Source organism: Oncorhynchus tshawytscha, linkage group LG17 (assembly GCF_018296145.1).
Source record: "Oncorhynchus tshawytscha isolate Ot180627B linkage group LG17, Otsh_v2.0, whole genome shotgun sequence".
Lineage (NCBI taxonomy): Eukaryota > Metazoa > Chordata > Actinopteri > Salmoniformes > Salmonidae > Oncorhynchus > Oncorhynchus tshawytscha.
This window is the reverse complement of record NC_056445.1, coordinates 23,434,062-23,450,844: the sequence shown is the minus strand read 5'-3', so window position 1 is coordinate 23,450,844 and position 16,783 is coordinate 23,434,062. Positions and strand designations below refer to the sequence as shown.

The 16,783-nt window shown below is 43.9% G+C and overlaps 1 protein-coding gene across 1 annotated transcript; it reads left to right on the top strand.

The window, feature by feature from the left end:
* Positions 1–4,679: 4,679 nt before the first annotated feature.
* Positions 4,680–8,629, top strand: LOC121839788 (lumican-like). The gene is made up of 3 exons (XM_042300472.1): positions 4,680–4,946; positions 5,873–6,753; positions 7,031–8,629. Exons 2-3 carry the CDS (start codon positions 5,880–5,882, stop codon positions 7,183–7,185), a joined length of 1,029 nt encoding a protein of 342 aa, XP_042156406.1. The 5' UTR covers positions 4,680–4,946; positions 5,873–5,879; the 3' UTR covers positions 7,186–8,629.
* Positions 8,630–16,783: the final 8,154 nt, after the last annotated feature.

The following is a 16,783-nucleotide window of genomic DNA, read 5'->3' as shown; positions in this document are numbered from 1 at the left end:
GACTAGTGATACCTTCATTAAATCCATTTATTAAAGTGGTCAGTGATTTGAGTCTGTATGTTGGCAGCAGCCTCTCTTATGTTAGTGATGGCTGTTTAACCGTCTGATAGCCTTGAGATAGAAGCTGTTTTTCAGTCTCTCGGTCCCAGCTTTGATGCACCTGTACTAACCTCACCTTCTGGATGGTAGCGGGGTGAACAGGCAGTGGCTCGGGTGGTTGTTGTCCTTCATGATATTTTTGGCCTCCTGTGACATCGGGTGTTGTAGGTGTCCTGGAGGGCAGGTTAGTTTGCCGCCGGTGATGCATTGTGCAGACCGCACTACCTTCTGTAGAGTCTTGCGGTTGAGGGCAGTGCAGTTGCCATACCAGGCAGTGATCGATTGTGCATCTGTAAAAGTTTGTGAGGTATTTAGATGATAAGCCAAATTTCTATTGCGCCTTCTTCACCACATTGTCTGTGTGGGTGAACGATTTCAGTTTGTCTGTGATGTTTACGCCGAGGAACTTGAAACTTTCCACCTTCTCCGCTACTGTCCCGTAGATGTGGATAGGTGGGTGCTCCCTCTGCTGTTTCCTGAAGTCCACGATCATCTCCTTTGTTTTGTTGACGTTAAGTGAGAGGTTATTTTCCTGACACCACACTCCAAGCACCCTCACCTCCTCCCTGTAGGCCGTCTCGTCATTGTTGGTAATCAAGCCTACCACTGTAGTGTCGTCTGCAAACTTGATGATTGAGTTTGAGGTGTGCATGGCCACGCAGTCATGGGTGAATAGGGAGTACAGGAGAGGACTGAGAAAGCACCCTTGTAGGGCCCCAGTGTTGAGGATCAACAGAGTGGAGATGTTGTTTCCTACCTTCACCAACTGGGCGGCCCGTCAAAGTCCAGGGCCCAGTTGCACAGGGCAGGGTCAAGACCCAGGGTCTCAAGCTTAATGACGAGTTTGGAGGGTACTATGGTGTTGAATGCTGAGCTGTAATCAATGAACAGCATTCTTACATCGGTATTCCTCTTGTCCAGATGGGATAGGGCAGTGTGCAGTGTGATGGCAATTGCATCGTCTGTGGACCTATTGGGGCGGTATGCAAATTGGAGTGGGTCTAGGGTAACAGGTAGGGTGGAGCTAATGTGATCCTTGACTAGTCTCTCAAAGCACTTCATGATGACAGAAGTGAGTGCTACGGGGCGATAGTCATTTAGTTCATTTACCTTAGCTTTCTTGGGAACAGAAACAATGGTGGCCATTTTGAAGCATGTGGGGACAGCAGACTGGGATAGGGATTGATTGAATATGTCTGCAAACACACCAGCCAGCTGGTCTGCGCATGCTCTGAGGATGCGCCTAGGGATGCCGTCTGGGCCTGCAGCCTTGCACGGGTCAACACATTTAAATGTTTTACTCACGTCGGCCATGGAGAAGGAGAGCCCAGATTCTATGGTAGTGGGCCGTATCGGTGGCACTGTATTGTCCTCAAAGCGTGCAAAGAAGTGGTTTAATTTGTCTGGGAGCAAGACATCAATGTTCGCGACGGGGCTGGTTTTCTTTTTGTTATCTGTGATTATCTGTAGACCCTGCCACATACGTCTTGTGTTTGAATTGCGACTCCAATTTGCCTCTATACTGATGCTTTGCTTGTTTGGTTGCCTTGCGGAGGGAATAACTACACTGTTTGTATTTGGTCATGTTTCCACTTAAAACCATGACCTAGGCCTTCAACTAGATGGGATGGTGAGATGGAGGAGAAATCGAGGGACAGTTGCTTAAGTTTGGAACGACCATGGGGGACATGAAGAAGAAAATGATCTAAAGACAAGAAGGATGGAGGTGAACACAGAAGCAAGCAAGGACATGGCTTTTTAAAACGGTTTGAAAGCAATACATATGGTCAAAGCTCTCGAGGATGCTAGTCTTATCAGAAGTGTCTGGAAGCTACTGCAATTTGTCAAGTTGAGAATCTTGAGCAATTCGGTTAGGTGTGAGTAGGGCGCATGTTCATTGTCAAATTAATCATAGGTTTTTGTAACCATAAGCTTCCCAGTAGGCCACAGTGGTTTTATTTCCAAGAAAACCATCGTGTGAGTTAGAAGCATGTTCATTGTTAACTGAATCATGGGTTTTTGTAGTGATAGGCTATAGGAAAGGGTCAAAAAGAAGTACACACATGCTCCTCCTCAAATCCTCTCTGCAGTCCAATATTGACGCGGGAAGTCTTTTCAATATAAGATGGCTGCCAGAAAGGCATGAGCTGTGTTCGAATACTCATACCAACCACACTAACCGTACTATTTGTGACGTGAATTGTGTATATAGTATGTTTATTGGTCATAGTATGGATATAGTTAGTATGCCAAAAGTTCCCGGATGTCGCCAAAATATGAAGTATATAGGCATAGCACACTATTTCCGTACTTTAGGGCCCATAATGCAATTCTTCAGAAAATGGGCGTGGCTTCACATCGTTTTCAGATTTGAAGAAAATGGTGGAAAATATGCAGCTGAAGTACAACAAGAGCGGATACAAATTCATTGCTTTAACTAATTATGACAAATGTTAAGAAAAGTTTGAGCAATGTAATAAAGTAAGGACTTCAAATAAGTTACCTTACACGTTATGTTGACTGACAATTTGTTAGCTACGCTGTCCTTACGAACCACATTGCAAATCATTACAGCAGTATGTACTGGTATGTCAAACTTGCCAGTATATTAACTATAGGCTATCTAACTACCCAGCGTTTATTGACTTGATTATTCCAGTCATTCTTAGCTTTGCTAAATGGTATAGTCGTTGTGCGTTCTCAATGGACATTCGGGTGCTTTCGTAAATTCGGGCTGGCTATCTACTCTCGTCTGAGTGTACCAGAAATCAGAATAATGAATTTAGGAGTGCTCAACACCCCTTTGAAAATGGCCAGTGTCAGTAAACATTGGCAAAACACCCATTGAAAATGGCTGGTGTCAAAGTAAATGTCGCGAAACGCTCTCTGAATTTACAAACGGACAACCTGACAACGCTCTGAATTTACAAGCGCACTCTGACACTCCACATTGAATTTAAGAACACACCCGAAGTTGTAAAATGTCTAACTAGTCATTTGTTATGCTAACTAGCTAACAAGAGGTTGCATAGCAACAGCGTCAACTTCTTGTAGACAGGTCGAAGAGCTAGTACGCTCAAATGAAAGCATACTGTTCGTTTATAGTATACCAAAATGAACTAATAGTGTATAGTGTGTAGTATATACTCATGAAGTATGTAGTATACGGTATGTTAGTATGGGTATTCAAACACAGCTATGGTTTCCACTAGTAACCACAGCCACAAAGTCAAAATTGGCTATATCGTAAAAATATTTGAAAACAAAAAGTACTTATTTGGTCTTAATTTAAGGTTAGGGTTAGGCATAGGGTTATCAGTGTGGTTAAGGTTAGGTTTAAAATCACATTTTAAGAAGATATTCTTTAGAAATAGGTGGGGTTTAAGATTTTGTGGCTGTTGTAACTAGTGGTGACTGAAAGACGTGTGTGGAGACACACATGGGACTGTGACCAATTGAATCCAGACGACAGCCCTGCAGTGACGCAAGAGTTGAACATAAACAAAGAAAGGTGAAATTGGGAAACCACTATAATTTCAGTCTTCTTCAGCAATTTCAACAAAATCTTCTAGAAGAGCCATTGTCTTGAAACGTGTACTGTAGATGCAGTGCAGTCTGCAGATGGATAGTTGGATATGCAAGGAGATGAAGAGCACTTTGAAGTGTGTGAAGATAAATGGAGGGAGGAGGAGAAGGAGGGGGTCTGACGGCACTTGAGTGATTTACAGTGGGGATCAGAGGAGGTTGGCGGGAGGAGCTATAGGAGGACGGGCTCATCGTAATGGCTGGAATGGAATGAATTGAACAGAGTCAAACATGTGGTTTCCATATGTTTGATGTGTTTGAAATGGGTTCAATGAGCCCGTCCTCCCATACCTTCTCCCACCAGCCTCCTCTGCTGGGGACATATGGAATTAATTGGACTCACGTCTGCCTCACCTTACTTTCCTCTATTATGGTACCATGTGTTTACCATGAAGAGGCAGATGAGGTTAGGGTTTAGGGGCTAGGCACTCTCCACAGGCTCGGAAGAAAGCGGATGTTTATGGTTTTCAGGATTACGGTATTTTCAACCTAACTTCCGTTTCCCCTGAAATATGGATGTGGGGACTCAGGAGTCTTCTTACACCTGCTACGTTAGGTTAGGGGCTAGGGGTCCATTTGGGATTCAGAATAGGCTGTTTTATAATCCATTTCTGGTCCACTAAGACCTCGTCACTTTTTCCGAGACCCTATTTAAGGTTTCATGCTGCAGCATAACAATTGGCAGCTGGCTCTGGCTGCAGACAGAGTTTCTCCACACACCTTCTTTACCATTCCAGGAACCTTTTGTTTTAACATGTATCCACTTCGCTTTTTTGTTAGTAGGGGAAAGGAAGAAAGGGAGGTGGTTGTTTGGTGGAAAGGGAGGAAAAATGACAGATATATATGATGCCATGTGTCCTTTGTGAGGCTTCGCATCCTCATTCACAGACGAGGCGAACCTCGTATCTCAGACTGCACTGGTGCACCTGTGACTGGTTAGGCAGAGCCCATAATTCTCAGATTCCATGCCTTAAAAACTCATGTCGATGCCATCGTCTTTGTATACTAGAGTGTGACTTCAGTTTGGGCAGCTGCCTTCTGTCAATCCGGGACCACAGTCATCTGAAGAAGCAGAAGCTTTCCCACCCCTTTCCCTCGCTCTCTCTTTCTCTCACTCTCTTTATCTCCCCCTCCCTCTCCCTTTCTCCCTCGTTCTCCTCCCTCTCTCCAGAGACATCTGGCTTTTGAGCAACCACAGTCTTCTTACCTGCTGACCTTCTATCCCACACGCAGAGGGAGAGAGAGAGAAAGAGGAGAGAAAGGTAAGAGGAATGGACTCTTGTCATTTCCTGAAGGGTTCCTGCTCGGTTGTCCCTAGGTATTTGGTCTTTCCATGCTGGGATTGATAGCTATCCCAGTCCCAGCTAAACTCTGGGGGAGGATTGTGTGTGATACAGGGTTAACTAGTTGTCACTTGACAAGAGAAAGGAGTGGAGAGATTTTTGTACTTCGACGTTATCTGATGCTTTTCATGTTGCGTTGGACAATGTGTTGTTCTTATATTGCACCATGGCATGAATGCATTTATAAAATGAATACACTGTATTGATGCACAGTATTGTTAGTCAAAGGCATTAATGTGTTTGCATTTGCAGTACGGTATTATCATGTGATGACATGTCACACTTTAAATCAACACATTGAGTTAAATCCTCTTAAAAGTGTCAATATGTTGTGATGATATTTATTGCCTTTATTTGTTGACATTATAAAGTGTGTGTTCACTGAAAAAACGGTATTGTTGGTTCATAGATAGTTCTGAGTATTTACAGTAGGGATCTGCCTCTTTTTTAAAAGAGATTTGCAGTTCACTGGTATTACCAGATTGCTGCTTTAGGGTGAGTCATGAATAGTTTGTCAATTGAGCTTTTTCAATAGATGTTTTTTTCTCTCTGGGAACCCTAGTGGCCTGAGATGAATGTTTCTAACTTGGAATCTGTAACAAGTCCATTCTTTACCAGTTTATGTCGTCTATCATGCAATCGAAATATCATGTATTTAACTGTTCAAATAGAGTTTGTTCTCTGTAGATTTTAAAATCAAAGTACCACTCAGGATAATAGTCGGTAAGACTATGTATGAAATGTTCAAGATGTGGTAGACAAACTTTTGCTGACTTTCTCCCTGTTTCACTTTACGTTTTTTTCTTTGTCTCCCTTTCTCCCTCTGTCTGTTTTCTTCTCCCCAGAACAGTTATGTTTCCCCTCCGTGTCCCCATCTTTGCCGTGCTGGTCAGCCTGACCGTGGGTCAGTACGATGACTACGACTACCAGCCGGCCTCCCAGTACGGCCCGTCCAGCGCCAACTGTGCCCAGGAATGCGAGTGCCCCATCAACTTCCCCACTGCCATGTACTGTGACTCCCGCAAACTTAAGTTTGTGCCCATTGTGCCCTCAGGCATCAAGTACCTGTACCTGCAGAACAACCTGATCGAGGAGATCAAGGCTGGGGTCTTCGACAACGTCACGGCTGAACTCCGTTGGCTGGTCCTGGACCATAACCAGATCACCAATGAGAAAGTGGCCAAGGGAACCATCGACAAGCTGACCGGACTTCATAAGATCTTGTTCAGCTTCAACAAACTGACGGAAGCTGTGATCCCTCCCTCCATGTCTTTGGACGAGCTGAAGATGATGAACAACCAGCTGTCCAAGTTCCCCGCAGGGAGTCTGGCCGGCATGCAGAACCTGACCTCAGTCCACCTCCAGAACAACGAGTTGACCTCTAAAGCTCTTAATGGGGTCTTCAAGGGCCTCAACAAGCTGGTGGCCATAGACTTGACCAACAACAAGCTGAAGAAGCTGCCCTCAGGCATGCCCAGTTCGCTGGAGACCTTCTATGGCGATCACAATGGCATCAGCAGCATCGCCGCCGGGGACCTCAAAGAGCTGCCCAAGCTGGCGTACCTGAGGTTGGCCTACAATCAGATGACGGATGCAGGGATTCCGGCGGGCGTGTTCAATGTGACGAGCCTGATCGAGCTGGATCTGTCCTACAACAAGCTGCAGTCCATCCCTGAGATCAACGAACAGCTGGAGCATCTCTACCTGCAGGTCAACGAAATCAACAGTGAGTGATTTGTGTTTCCTCTTTTTTTCATTCTCTTTTCTCTTCTCTCTTTCTCTTCTCTCTCTTTTCTCTATTCTCTTTTCTCTCTTTCAACATTCTCTTTCCGTTCTCTTTCTCTATTTTGACATTGCAATTACAAATACATCTAATTCAGTCATATCCATCCTCAAGTCTACCTCCAGCAAGTGTCAGGCAATCGGTGTAGGATGTGTACATACAGTAGGAAATGTTGAATCATGTATGAGTCAGTTCACCAAACCCCTTCCCACCCTTCCAGAGTTCAACCTGGAGAACATTTGCAAGTTCTCTGGCCCTCTGAACTACTCCAGACTGAAGCACCTGCGTCTGGATGGGAACAACATCACACATGCCGACCTACCCCATGACTCCTCCAACTGCCTGCGCCAAGCCTCTGACATCATCTTCGACTAAGGATCCTCCCCTCATCCGCCAGACTCCCTCTGTGACCCTCCCCCGGCACCACGACCTACCCTAAACTAATCCTTCAAACCCCAATAGACACAATGTGGCTATATTCCAATATCTACAATAGCATACTACTCAGAGTATATGCCCAATATGTTTCTTTATTCTAAGTGGAATGCTAGTGTGGATAATGAACCCGAGCAACAGTGTTTGCAACAACCCTAAATATGTATCCTCCCCCTACCGGCAAAATCGAGGTCACCTCTGTCAACTCATCGGTAGTCCTTTCTGTAAACACAGACTATGAAATAACAAACCAACTAAGGTTAGAAACCCCGGAGAGACCTTTATTTTGCAGTGCATCATGGTATTCTCATGACAACCATAGGGTATTTTGGCCGTAGCAAATGGCTGGCCCTGTACTAATAGTTTTACCCAAATTTGCGGCAAATCAAACAATCGGCCACAATATAATGTAATGGTGCATCGTAAAAAGCACTTGAACTGTACTTGTCTGTACTTGTTTCAAACAACAGGTGCCTGTTCTTGTGCAAAAGAGACAATATAGGAACATAGTGATTCCTGAATGAAGTGCTTTTAATGAAAAAGCAGCTCACACACTTCAAACATTCCAAAAGTAGTGGCACATGTTGTTTTCAGACAAGTACATTGAGGAATATGGGAATAAATCTCTCTTGCAAATAAATGCATTGCCCATTCCTCTTTTGTATCTTTGTCATGATGTTTTTTAAAGGTTTCTTGTATTTAGTCAGTACACTCCCAGAATTATATTGCTGTGCAAAAGACCTGCAGGTAAGGAATAAAAGTATCTAAGAGAGCTGTGTTGTGTACTCTGGTATAATGTCTACTGGGGAAATATTGAACAGTGGAACACTTTTGGAACCAAATTAAAACTCATATGTCACATGTCAAAAGCTTTGGCATATTACCCACCTTTCTGTATGAATGTTGGGGGAAAGTTATTAACCATCCTTATTGACAAGATTAAAAGGCTCAACACTGAATAGCTCTGCTGAAGTAATTTACTGTTTTTAATGAGTTATTATGCAGTTAAATAAGAGTCAATCGCCCGTTCATTGCAGATCACCGTTGTTATGCCGACATTTATACAACATTTGCATTGCTTGCATGCATCTCATGGTAACTCTGTATGATAATAAAAGCTAGCATTTTACGTTTTATCCATTCATGGTTACCTTGTTTGCCATGTTTAATGTGTGCTTTTGCCCGTATAGCTTTATCAGAATAACAACAATTTGTTGTGACGCTAACTTTATCTTGCTCTGGAGTGGCAACGTTGGTGGAATGTCATGTGCTATTTGGGCAGAGTATATCCAGATTTATTTTCATTATGGCTTTTGACTCAGTAATCGCTGGTGAATTTACTGTAAGGACATAACATACATTTGAATAAACTACATTTCCAATACTCATGTGTGGTAAATGTTTGTTTTAAACCTATAATACTCAGTCGTAAATTCAGCAGAAGATTTTTTTAAATGACTACATTTACCATATACTGTTTCCTGAGGAAACAGACAGTAAATGTGTCTGCAGTATGACAACATACACAAAACACGTGACACAAGTAGAAAGAGATCTGTCTAGTCTCTTACCCCCCAGGCCCAACACTGACACAAGAAGAAAGAGATCTATCTAGTCTCTTACTCCCCAGGCCCAACACTGACACAAGAAGAAAGAGATCTGTCTAGTCTCTTACTCCCCTGGCCCAACACTGACACAAGAAGAAAGAGATCTGTCTAGTCTCTTACTCCCCTGGCCCAACACTGACACAAGAAGAAAGAGATCTGTCTAGTCTCTTACTCCCCAGGCCCAACACTGACACAAGAAGAAAGAGATCTGTCTAGTCTCTTACTCCCCAGGCCCAACACTGACACAAGAAGAAAGAGATCTGTCTAGTCTCTTACTCCCCAGGCCCAACACTGACACAAGAAGAAAGAGATTATCTAGTCTCTTACCCCCAGGCCCAACACTGACACAAGAAGAAAGAGATTTCTCTAGTCTCTTACCCCCAGGCCCAACACTGACACAAGAAGAAAGAGATTTCTCTAGTCTCTTACTCCCCAGGCCCAACACTGACACAAGAAGAAAGAGATTTCTCTAGTCTCTTACTCCCCAGGCCCAACACTGACACAAGAAGAAAGAGATTTCTCTAGTCTCTTACTCCCCAGGCCCAACACTGACACAAGAAGAAAGAGATTTCTCTAGTCTCTTACTCCCCAGGCCCAACACTGACACAAGAAGAAAGAGATTTCTCTAGTCTCTTACTCCCCAGGCCCAACACTGACACAAGAAGAAAGAGATCTATCTAGTCTCTTACTCCCCAGGCCCAACACTGACACAAGAAGAAAGAGATCTATCTAGTCTCTTACTCCCCAGGCCCAACACTGACACAAGAAGAAAGAGATCTATCTAGTCTCTTACTCCCCAGGCCCAACACTGACACAAGAAGAAAGAGATCTATCTAGTCTCTTACTCCCCAGGCCCAACACTGACACAAGAAGAAAGAGATCTATCTAGTCTCTTACTCCCCAGGCCCAACACTGACACAAGAAGAAAGAGATCTATCTAGTCTCTTACTCCCCAGGCCCAACACTGACACAAGAAGAAAGAGATCTATCTAGTCTCTTACTCCCCAGGCCCAACACTGACACAAGAAGAAAGAGATTTCTCTAGTCTCTTACTCCCCAGGCCCAACACTGACACAAGAAGAAAGAGATTTCTCTAGTCTCTTACTCCCCAGGCCCAACACTGACACAAGAAGAAAGAGATTTCTCTAGTCTCTTACTCCCCAGGCCCAACACTGACACAAGAAGAAAGAGATTTCTCTAGTCTCTTACTCCCCAGGCCCAACACTGACACAAGAAGAAAGAGATCTATCTAGTCTCTTACTCCCCAGGCCCAACACTGACACAAGAAGAAAGAGATTTCTCTAGTCTCTTACCCCCAGGCCCAACACTGACACAAGAAGAAAGAGATCTATCTAGTCTCTTACTCCCCAGGCCCAACACTGACACAAGAAGAAAGAGATTTCTCTAGTCTCTTACTCCCCAGGCCCAAACACTGACACAAGAAGAAAGAGATTTCTCTAGTCTCTTACTCCCCAGGCCCAACACTGACACAAGAAGAAAGAGATTTTCTAGTCTCTTACCTCCCAGGCCCTACACTGACACATGTATGTTGCTTCTTACTTTAAGTTTTCCTGAGTGGGTTGTGTTTTAGGGGTTAATGTGTTGTGTTTGGCCCTGCACCACAATGGTTGGCAACTCTCTTCCTGCAGGAAATGGGTCTTCTCCCAGTGTCATGCTGTGTCTCTGTACATGAATATCAAGTGGAACATTCTGATCTATTCCATATTCTCCTTGGATGGGTGGGTGGGTGGGTGGGTTTGGTGGATGGGTGGGAGGGTGGATGTAGTGCCAGTGCAGGCATGTAGGTATGTAGGTCCTATGGTCCTGGAGGGCTGCAGGGGTTGCAGGGTTTGACTGGGAACCAGAGCTGAAATGCTCAGTTGAGGTAGCTGTAACTATCCACACGGTTAGCCTTGATGTAATGATGTGTGGTAAACAGGTTTTTGGTGTTCCAATAATAAACAGTAAGTAACGCCAAACAGGTCAAGCAGCCACTTGGGTGATGTTTGGCGGCCATTTTGTGCTTTGAGAGTCATTTGTGCAGTGTGCACCACCTCCAACACGGGATCATAATGGCCCAGTGGTGATTTTCCATCAGAATGATGAACAACCAGCTGTCCAACCAGCTGTCCAACCAGAAGTGCGCGCTAACCAAGGTTGCCAGGTGCACGGTGTTTCCTCCGACACATTGGTGCGGCTGGCTTCGGGTTGGATGCGAGCTGTGTTAAGAAGCAGTGCGGATTGGTTGGGTTGTGTATCGGAGGACGCATGACTTTCAACCTTCGTCTCTCCCGAGGCCGTACGGGAGTTGTAGCGATGAGACAAGATAGTAGCTACTAAACAATTGGATACCACGAAATTGAGGAGAAAACGGGGTAAAATAAAAAATAAAAAATAATGACATAAACACGTAATTCGGTGCCTACAATTTCCAAACAGGTCTACACGTAGGCACTGGTTGTTTTTGCAGATGGTTTTGCAGATGTTGACAACCTCTCTGAAGTGTCCAGGGTGGGTGGGACTGGGGGAGTCCATTTGGGATAAGGAGAGGGGATTTCAGGGAAGAGCTGATGGATGAGCAGAACCAGTGGACTAATGCGTTTCTCACATTGTACCAAGCTGTAATCCCATACACTCCTCCTCATCTTTTCAAAGACCAGACATGGCAAATTCCTGGCGCAGACAGTCCACAGACAAATACACCGTCCAGAGTGAGGAACGTTGGACTAATTTAGTGAAGCAATTCTTCCAGTTCAAACGCCGAGGCTGAGAAATTACGAAAGTGCCAGTGTTGCGGGAGGGATACTTTAAAACATTTACTCCCTCATGTGGAAATATGCATCTGTTGGTTTTCTTGTGTAGTTTTACACGGAAGACATTTCTGTTTTAATGTGTAGTAGGAGTGAACTGTTAGCATGCTGCCTATGTAAAATCGTATTTGGGATGGGATCTGTGGTGTCAGCTAACTCGTGCATGCCTAATTAGAGCAGTCACTTTCTACAGGCTCCAGGTCAGCTAATTAGCTAAACGTCTTTTGCGAGTATCACTGAACAGGTTGCCAGACGTTCAATTTTTCCAGCCTGTTACTTGTAATAAGATCCCGCTGTTATAGTCCATCACACCTTGCAATTGCTCCTCATGCACAAATAATATCGTTGAGAGGGCTATATTATATTTGACACAGTGGTTTTCTTTCACTCTAGGCTGAGTGCTTTTCTGCCGGTGCTTCTATATGTCTAGTCACTCTAGAATATTCCTGGATATTCTTTGACCTAAACAAGAGACCTACCTCAAATGACGTCCTATGGAAATTTGTACCAATTGAAGCATGAGCGGCAGGATTTATAAAAAACCCTAAATTACCTAGATGACATGTATCATATTAGTCTTTACAATATTGCTCACGTCTTATTGTGTTTTTGCACAACCATTCTTACTGATTCCAAATCCAATATCATTTCCTCCTCTTCCTCCTCGCCATTTCCGCCAGAGAATAGCTTGGAGCTCTTGCTGCCGTGTCTAGACAATAAAGCCCTTCATAAAGTCATGGCCCGCACTTCCTCTTCCCTGCATTTGGAAATGTTTCATGAAAGTTTAATCAGCTGCCTGGCCAGGACTTCGGCTCAAAGGCCCATCCTAGGCACCTTCTCCAGCTGTTCTCACTATGCGCTTTCTTTCCTCTGTTAAATGTTTTTGTCTCCCTCTCTCCCTCCCTCCTTTCTCTATTTTCTCTGTCTGAATAGTCAATTCCTGTGATCATCAACTAGATTCAGCCATGGGACGATTTTTTTCTTGATGGTCGAGTGGCTGGAATATAATTACAAATCATTTGTAGACTGCAAATTGATTTCAAGAAGCCCAAACAGATATAATATTTGACTAAAACGAAATAATTTAAAATATTGCTTACATTTGTATACAATCCGTGTGTCTCTGTACTATGCATGAGAATACTTGGGAAGAGATTTCCTAAATTAAAATCACTGATTTCCTGGTGTTTTTATATTCTTATATCCAACAATGAAAAATCATTTTTGCTCAGAAAACTTTGGGGGCAAGTTTTCTCCCTACTCTCTTTCCCATATCCCCTATTCTCTCGCCCCCTCAATTCTCCATCTCCCCGTTTCATTCTCCTTACTCTCTTTCCCATATCCTCTATTCTCTCGACACCTCAATTCTCCATCTCCCCGTTTCATTCTCCCTACTCTCTTTCCCATATCCTCTATTCTCTCGCCCCCTCAATTCTCCCTACTCTCTTTCCCATATCCTCTATTCTCTCACCCCCTCAATTCTCTCTACTCTCTTTCCCATATCCTCTATTCTCTCACCCCCTCAATTCTCTCTACTCTCTTTCCCATATCCTCTATTCTCTCGCCCCCTCAATTCTCTCTACTCTCTTTCCCATATCCTCTATTCTCTCACCCCTCAATTCTCTCTACTCTCTTTCCCATATCCTCTATTCTCTCACCCCCTCAATTCTCTCTACTCTCTTTCCCATATCCTCTATTCTGTCACCCCTCAATTCTTTCTACTCTCTTTCCCATATCCTCTATTCTCTCACCCCCTCAATTCTCTCTACTCTCTTTCCCATATCCTCTATTCTCTCACCCCTCAATTCTCTCTACTCTCTTTCCCATATCCTCTATTCTCTCACCCCCTCAATTCTTTCTACTCTCTTTCCCATATCCTCTATTCTCTCACCCCTCAATTCTCTCTACTCTCTTTCCCATATCCTCTATTCTCTCACCCCCTCAATTCTTTCTACTCTCTTTCCCATATCCCCTATTCTCTCGCCCCCTCAATTCTCCATCTCCCCGTTTCGTTCTCCCTCTCTCTCTCCACAGAGAGCAGGATCCAGATGTCCCCGCTCTGCTCCTTTCCGCCCTGGGCCTGACCTGTTTATCACACACAAACAGAGAAAGAGAGAGAAAGAGAGAGAAAGAGAGAGAGAGAGAGAGAGAGAGAGAGAGAGAGAGAGAGAGAGAGAGAGAATGGAATACATAAACAGAGGGCCTGAAGGGATGAAGGGACAGTAGAGAGAGAGAGGTAGAGTGCTGCAGTGTTAACCCTGTCAATGTTCTTTGTGTGTGTGAATGTTGCTCTGTTTGTGTCACTAAGTGCCTGTGAGTGTTAGTACTCAGTAGCCTTACATTCTTGGTTATCAAGGTGCCTGAACAATTTCCTGAGCTCCACTCAGTCCTGGACTGTCACTATAATAAACATAACCTATGAAGAGGTCATGTGCATTGCTATGGCGATGATGATGGGGTGCAGGCCGACGTTCCAGCTTGGGCCGGGACAATACCAGTATCACCATATTTTTCCATGGCAACAATTAAAACACAAAGCAGACCAAACTCTTTGGTCCTTTAAAAACTTGCTGTATGCTGGGCTGGTGAAAAGTAGCCAATGAACACTACCGAAAAGACAATCCCCACCCTTACCCGCACACACCCATACCCCCACCCTTACCCGCGCACATACACACACCCACCCTCACCCCCATCCTCACCTGTACACCCCACTCTCACACACACACCCCCACCCTCACCCCTACCCCCACCCTCACCCAGACACCCCACCCACCCTTACACACACCCCCACCCTTAACCCTACCCCTACTCTTACCCCCCCACCCTCACCCTCACCCTCACACACACACCCTCTCTCTGCTCCACCAGTGGATGTCAAAGGTACAGCCTTGAGGAAATAATATTAAAAACAATACAGAATCTAATAGGGCTTTCTCTCTCTCTCCTCCTTGGTCGCAGGGAGCAACTGAGACTGTTAGAGCACTGTGGACCAGCACCAGAGAAGATTACTGGAGGACCAGACAACCACTACTACCCCTGAGCCAAGCATCACCTGGCCATACACTACCAACAAACACCGTTTGGAGAAGCAGGTATTGTTTTTCCTGAAGAGGGGTGAAAGGCTAAAAGGGGTGTGGATGAGTCATCCTTTTCAGATCTTTTCTTTTGGGGGCATTATTTTCACCTGGTATTTTGTGCAGACTGATATGAGAAGTGTTCTGGGCTTTACCTTTGATCTTTGTGCTGCCAGTTTCTGTTCCAAAAACTAACAATGCGTTTAAGAGATCTAGCAGTATTTTGTGCATTTTGCTGCAGTCTTGTCATTCAATTAGATTTAGAACAGGATTTTGTGCAGTTTGCTGCAGTCTTGCCATTCAATTAGATTTAGAACAGGATTTTGTGCAGTTTGCTGCAGTCTTGCCATTCAATTAGATTTAGAACAGGATTTTGGCACAAGTGTATTCGCAGATTGTTTCTTAACTAAATGTCTCCCTTGAAAAGTATGTTTTGAAGTTTGTTAGTGGAAAGAAATAATGCAGTAACAGATTGATTATGAAGAAGAGTGGAAGTGGAAGAGTTTATAGAAATGTTTGTGGTCATACACACATCCTTAAAAACGTAGGTGTTGGGCTAAAGAATGGAACATGAAAAGAACAGAGGCCTGCATAATGAATATGCTCCCAATTTACCACCTTTTACTGGCAACGGTTCAATCCAGCACTGAACATTGTCAGGTCAAGAGCAGGTGGTAAATTGAGAGCATATTCAGGCTGCGGGCCTCTGTTCTTTCCAAGTGGAAGAGTTTATTCCATAATCAGTCTCTTGTAAATATCCATAAATACTATTGTAAAATCTGCAGAGATAAAAACTGCATCATGTTTGATATTCCAATGCCAGACCTAGTTCTGCTTTCCAGAGCCTTGTAGTCTTATGTTGACACAGGGCTTGTTTAACACAGCTGTAACTGAGCTGAATGTCCTCTGATCAATGCTGGAGAGAAGTCCATTTCATTTCAGCGCAGTCATCAAGTAGAGCTGAACCCAACTGAAGCCTGTTCAAACACAGTCCTTTAACTAATTCACATAGCTGGCTTTGACTGGAAACCTCTTCCAGGAAATTGACATTATCATACTCCTCCACATGTTTCCTTTCAGATTGTCAAACAGGAAGTGGCCAACATTTGTTTTTCCATCCTGCTTTGTTCCATTCTGCAACATAATCAGAAGCCCTGAGTCACAAGTTAATAATACAGTGTGGTTATGAAAACTTGGTTGTCGCTTTGCCATTAAATCAATAGTAATGTAGTTATAGTCATGAAAATCCTAATGGATGGATTCCCTCGTGGTGCATATCTGCAGTCTAATCTTTCATTTGATTAGAGACATCTGATTTCCATCAAGACGAGGTAAAAACATGACTGAAGTATTGCCAAGTTACTGTGGTTGGTTTGCAGTGCAGAACACTTCATTAATTGTTATTGTTTGTCCATTTCATGCACATTTCTCATGACCAGTTTTACTATATAGTTACTGCTGATGTGTAAGTGCCTCTAAGGAGAAACAGATGATTTTAAAATTAAATTGAACCCTTATTTTATAATGTAAGTCGACTGAGAACACATTCTCATGTACAGCAACGACCTGGGGAATTGTTACAGGGGAGAGGAGGGTGGATGAATGAGCCAATTGGAAGCTGGGGATGATGTGTAGGTGTGGAGCACTTGACTCTGGCAATGACCACACCTTTCTCCATCTTTATTGATATACCAGCTCTGCTAGACTGATACCTCTATAGAGTGGTGGGCATATGATGAGGGTGTCTTTTCAACAGCAAAGTGCTTTGTGATGGAGATGGAGATGGAGATCAAACAAACTATAGACCGTTATCTGAGAGCATGTCAGATGAGATGCTGTATATGCCAAACCAGAAACTCACATATTTTCATTATAAGTGGACATGACGTAAACAATATGCATCACTGATTTGCAACTTCCAGGTTTTGATAACAGCGAAGTCTTTTTAGGAGTTTTCTATTTTTGAGTGAAAGCAACATGGTGTCTGTTCCCATTTTGAGGTAAAATAACCTGTGAGGAGATAGGCACCGTTACTCAAGCACAG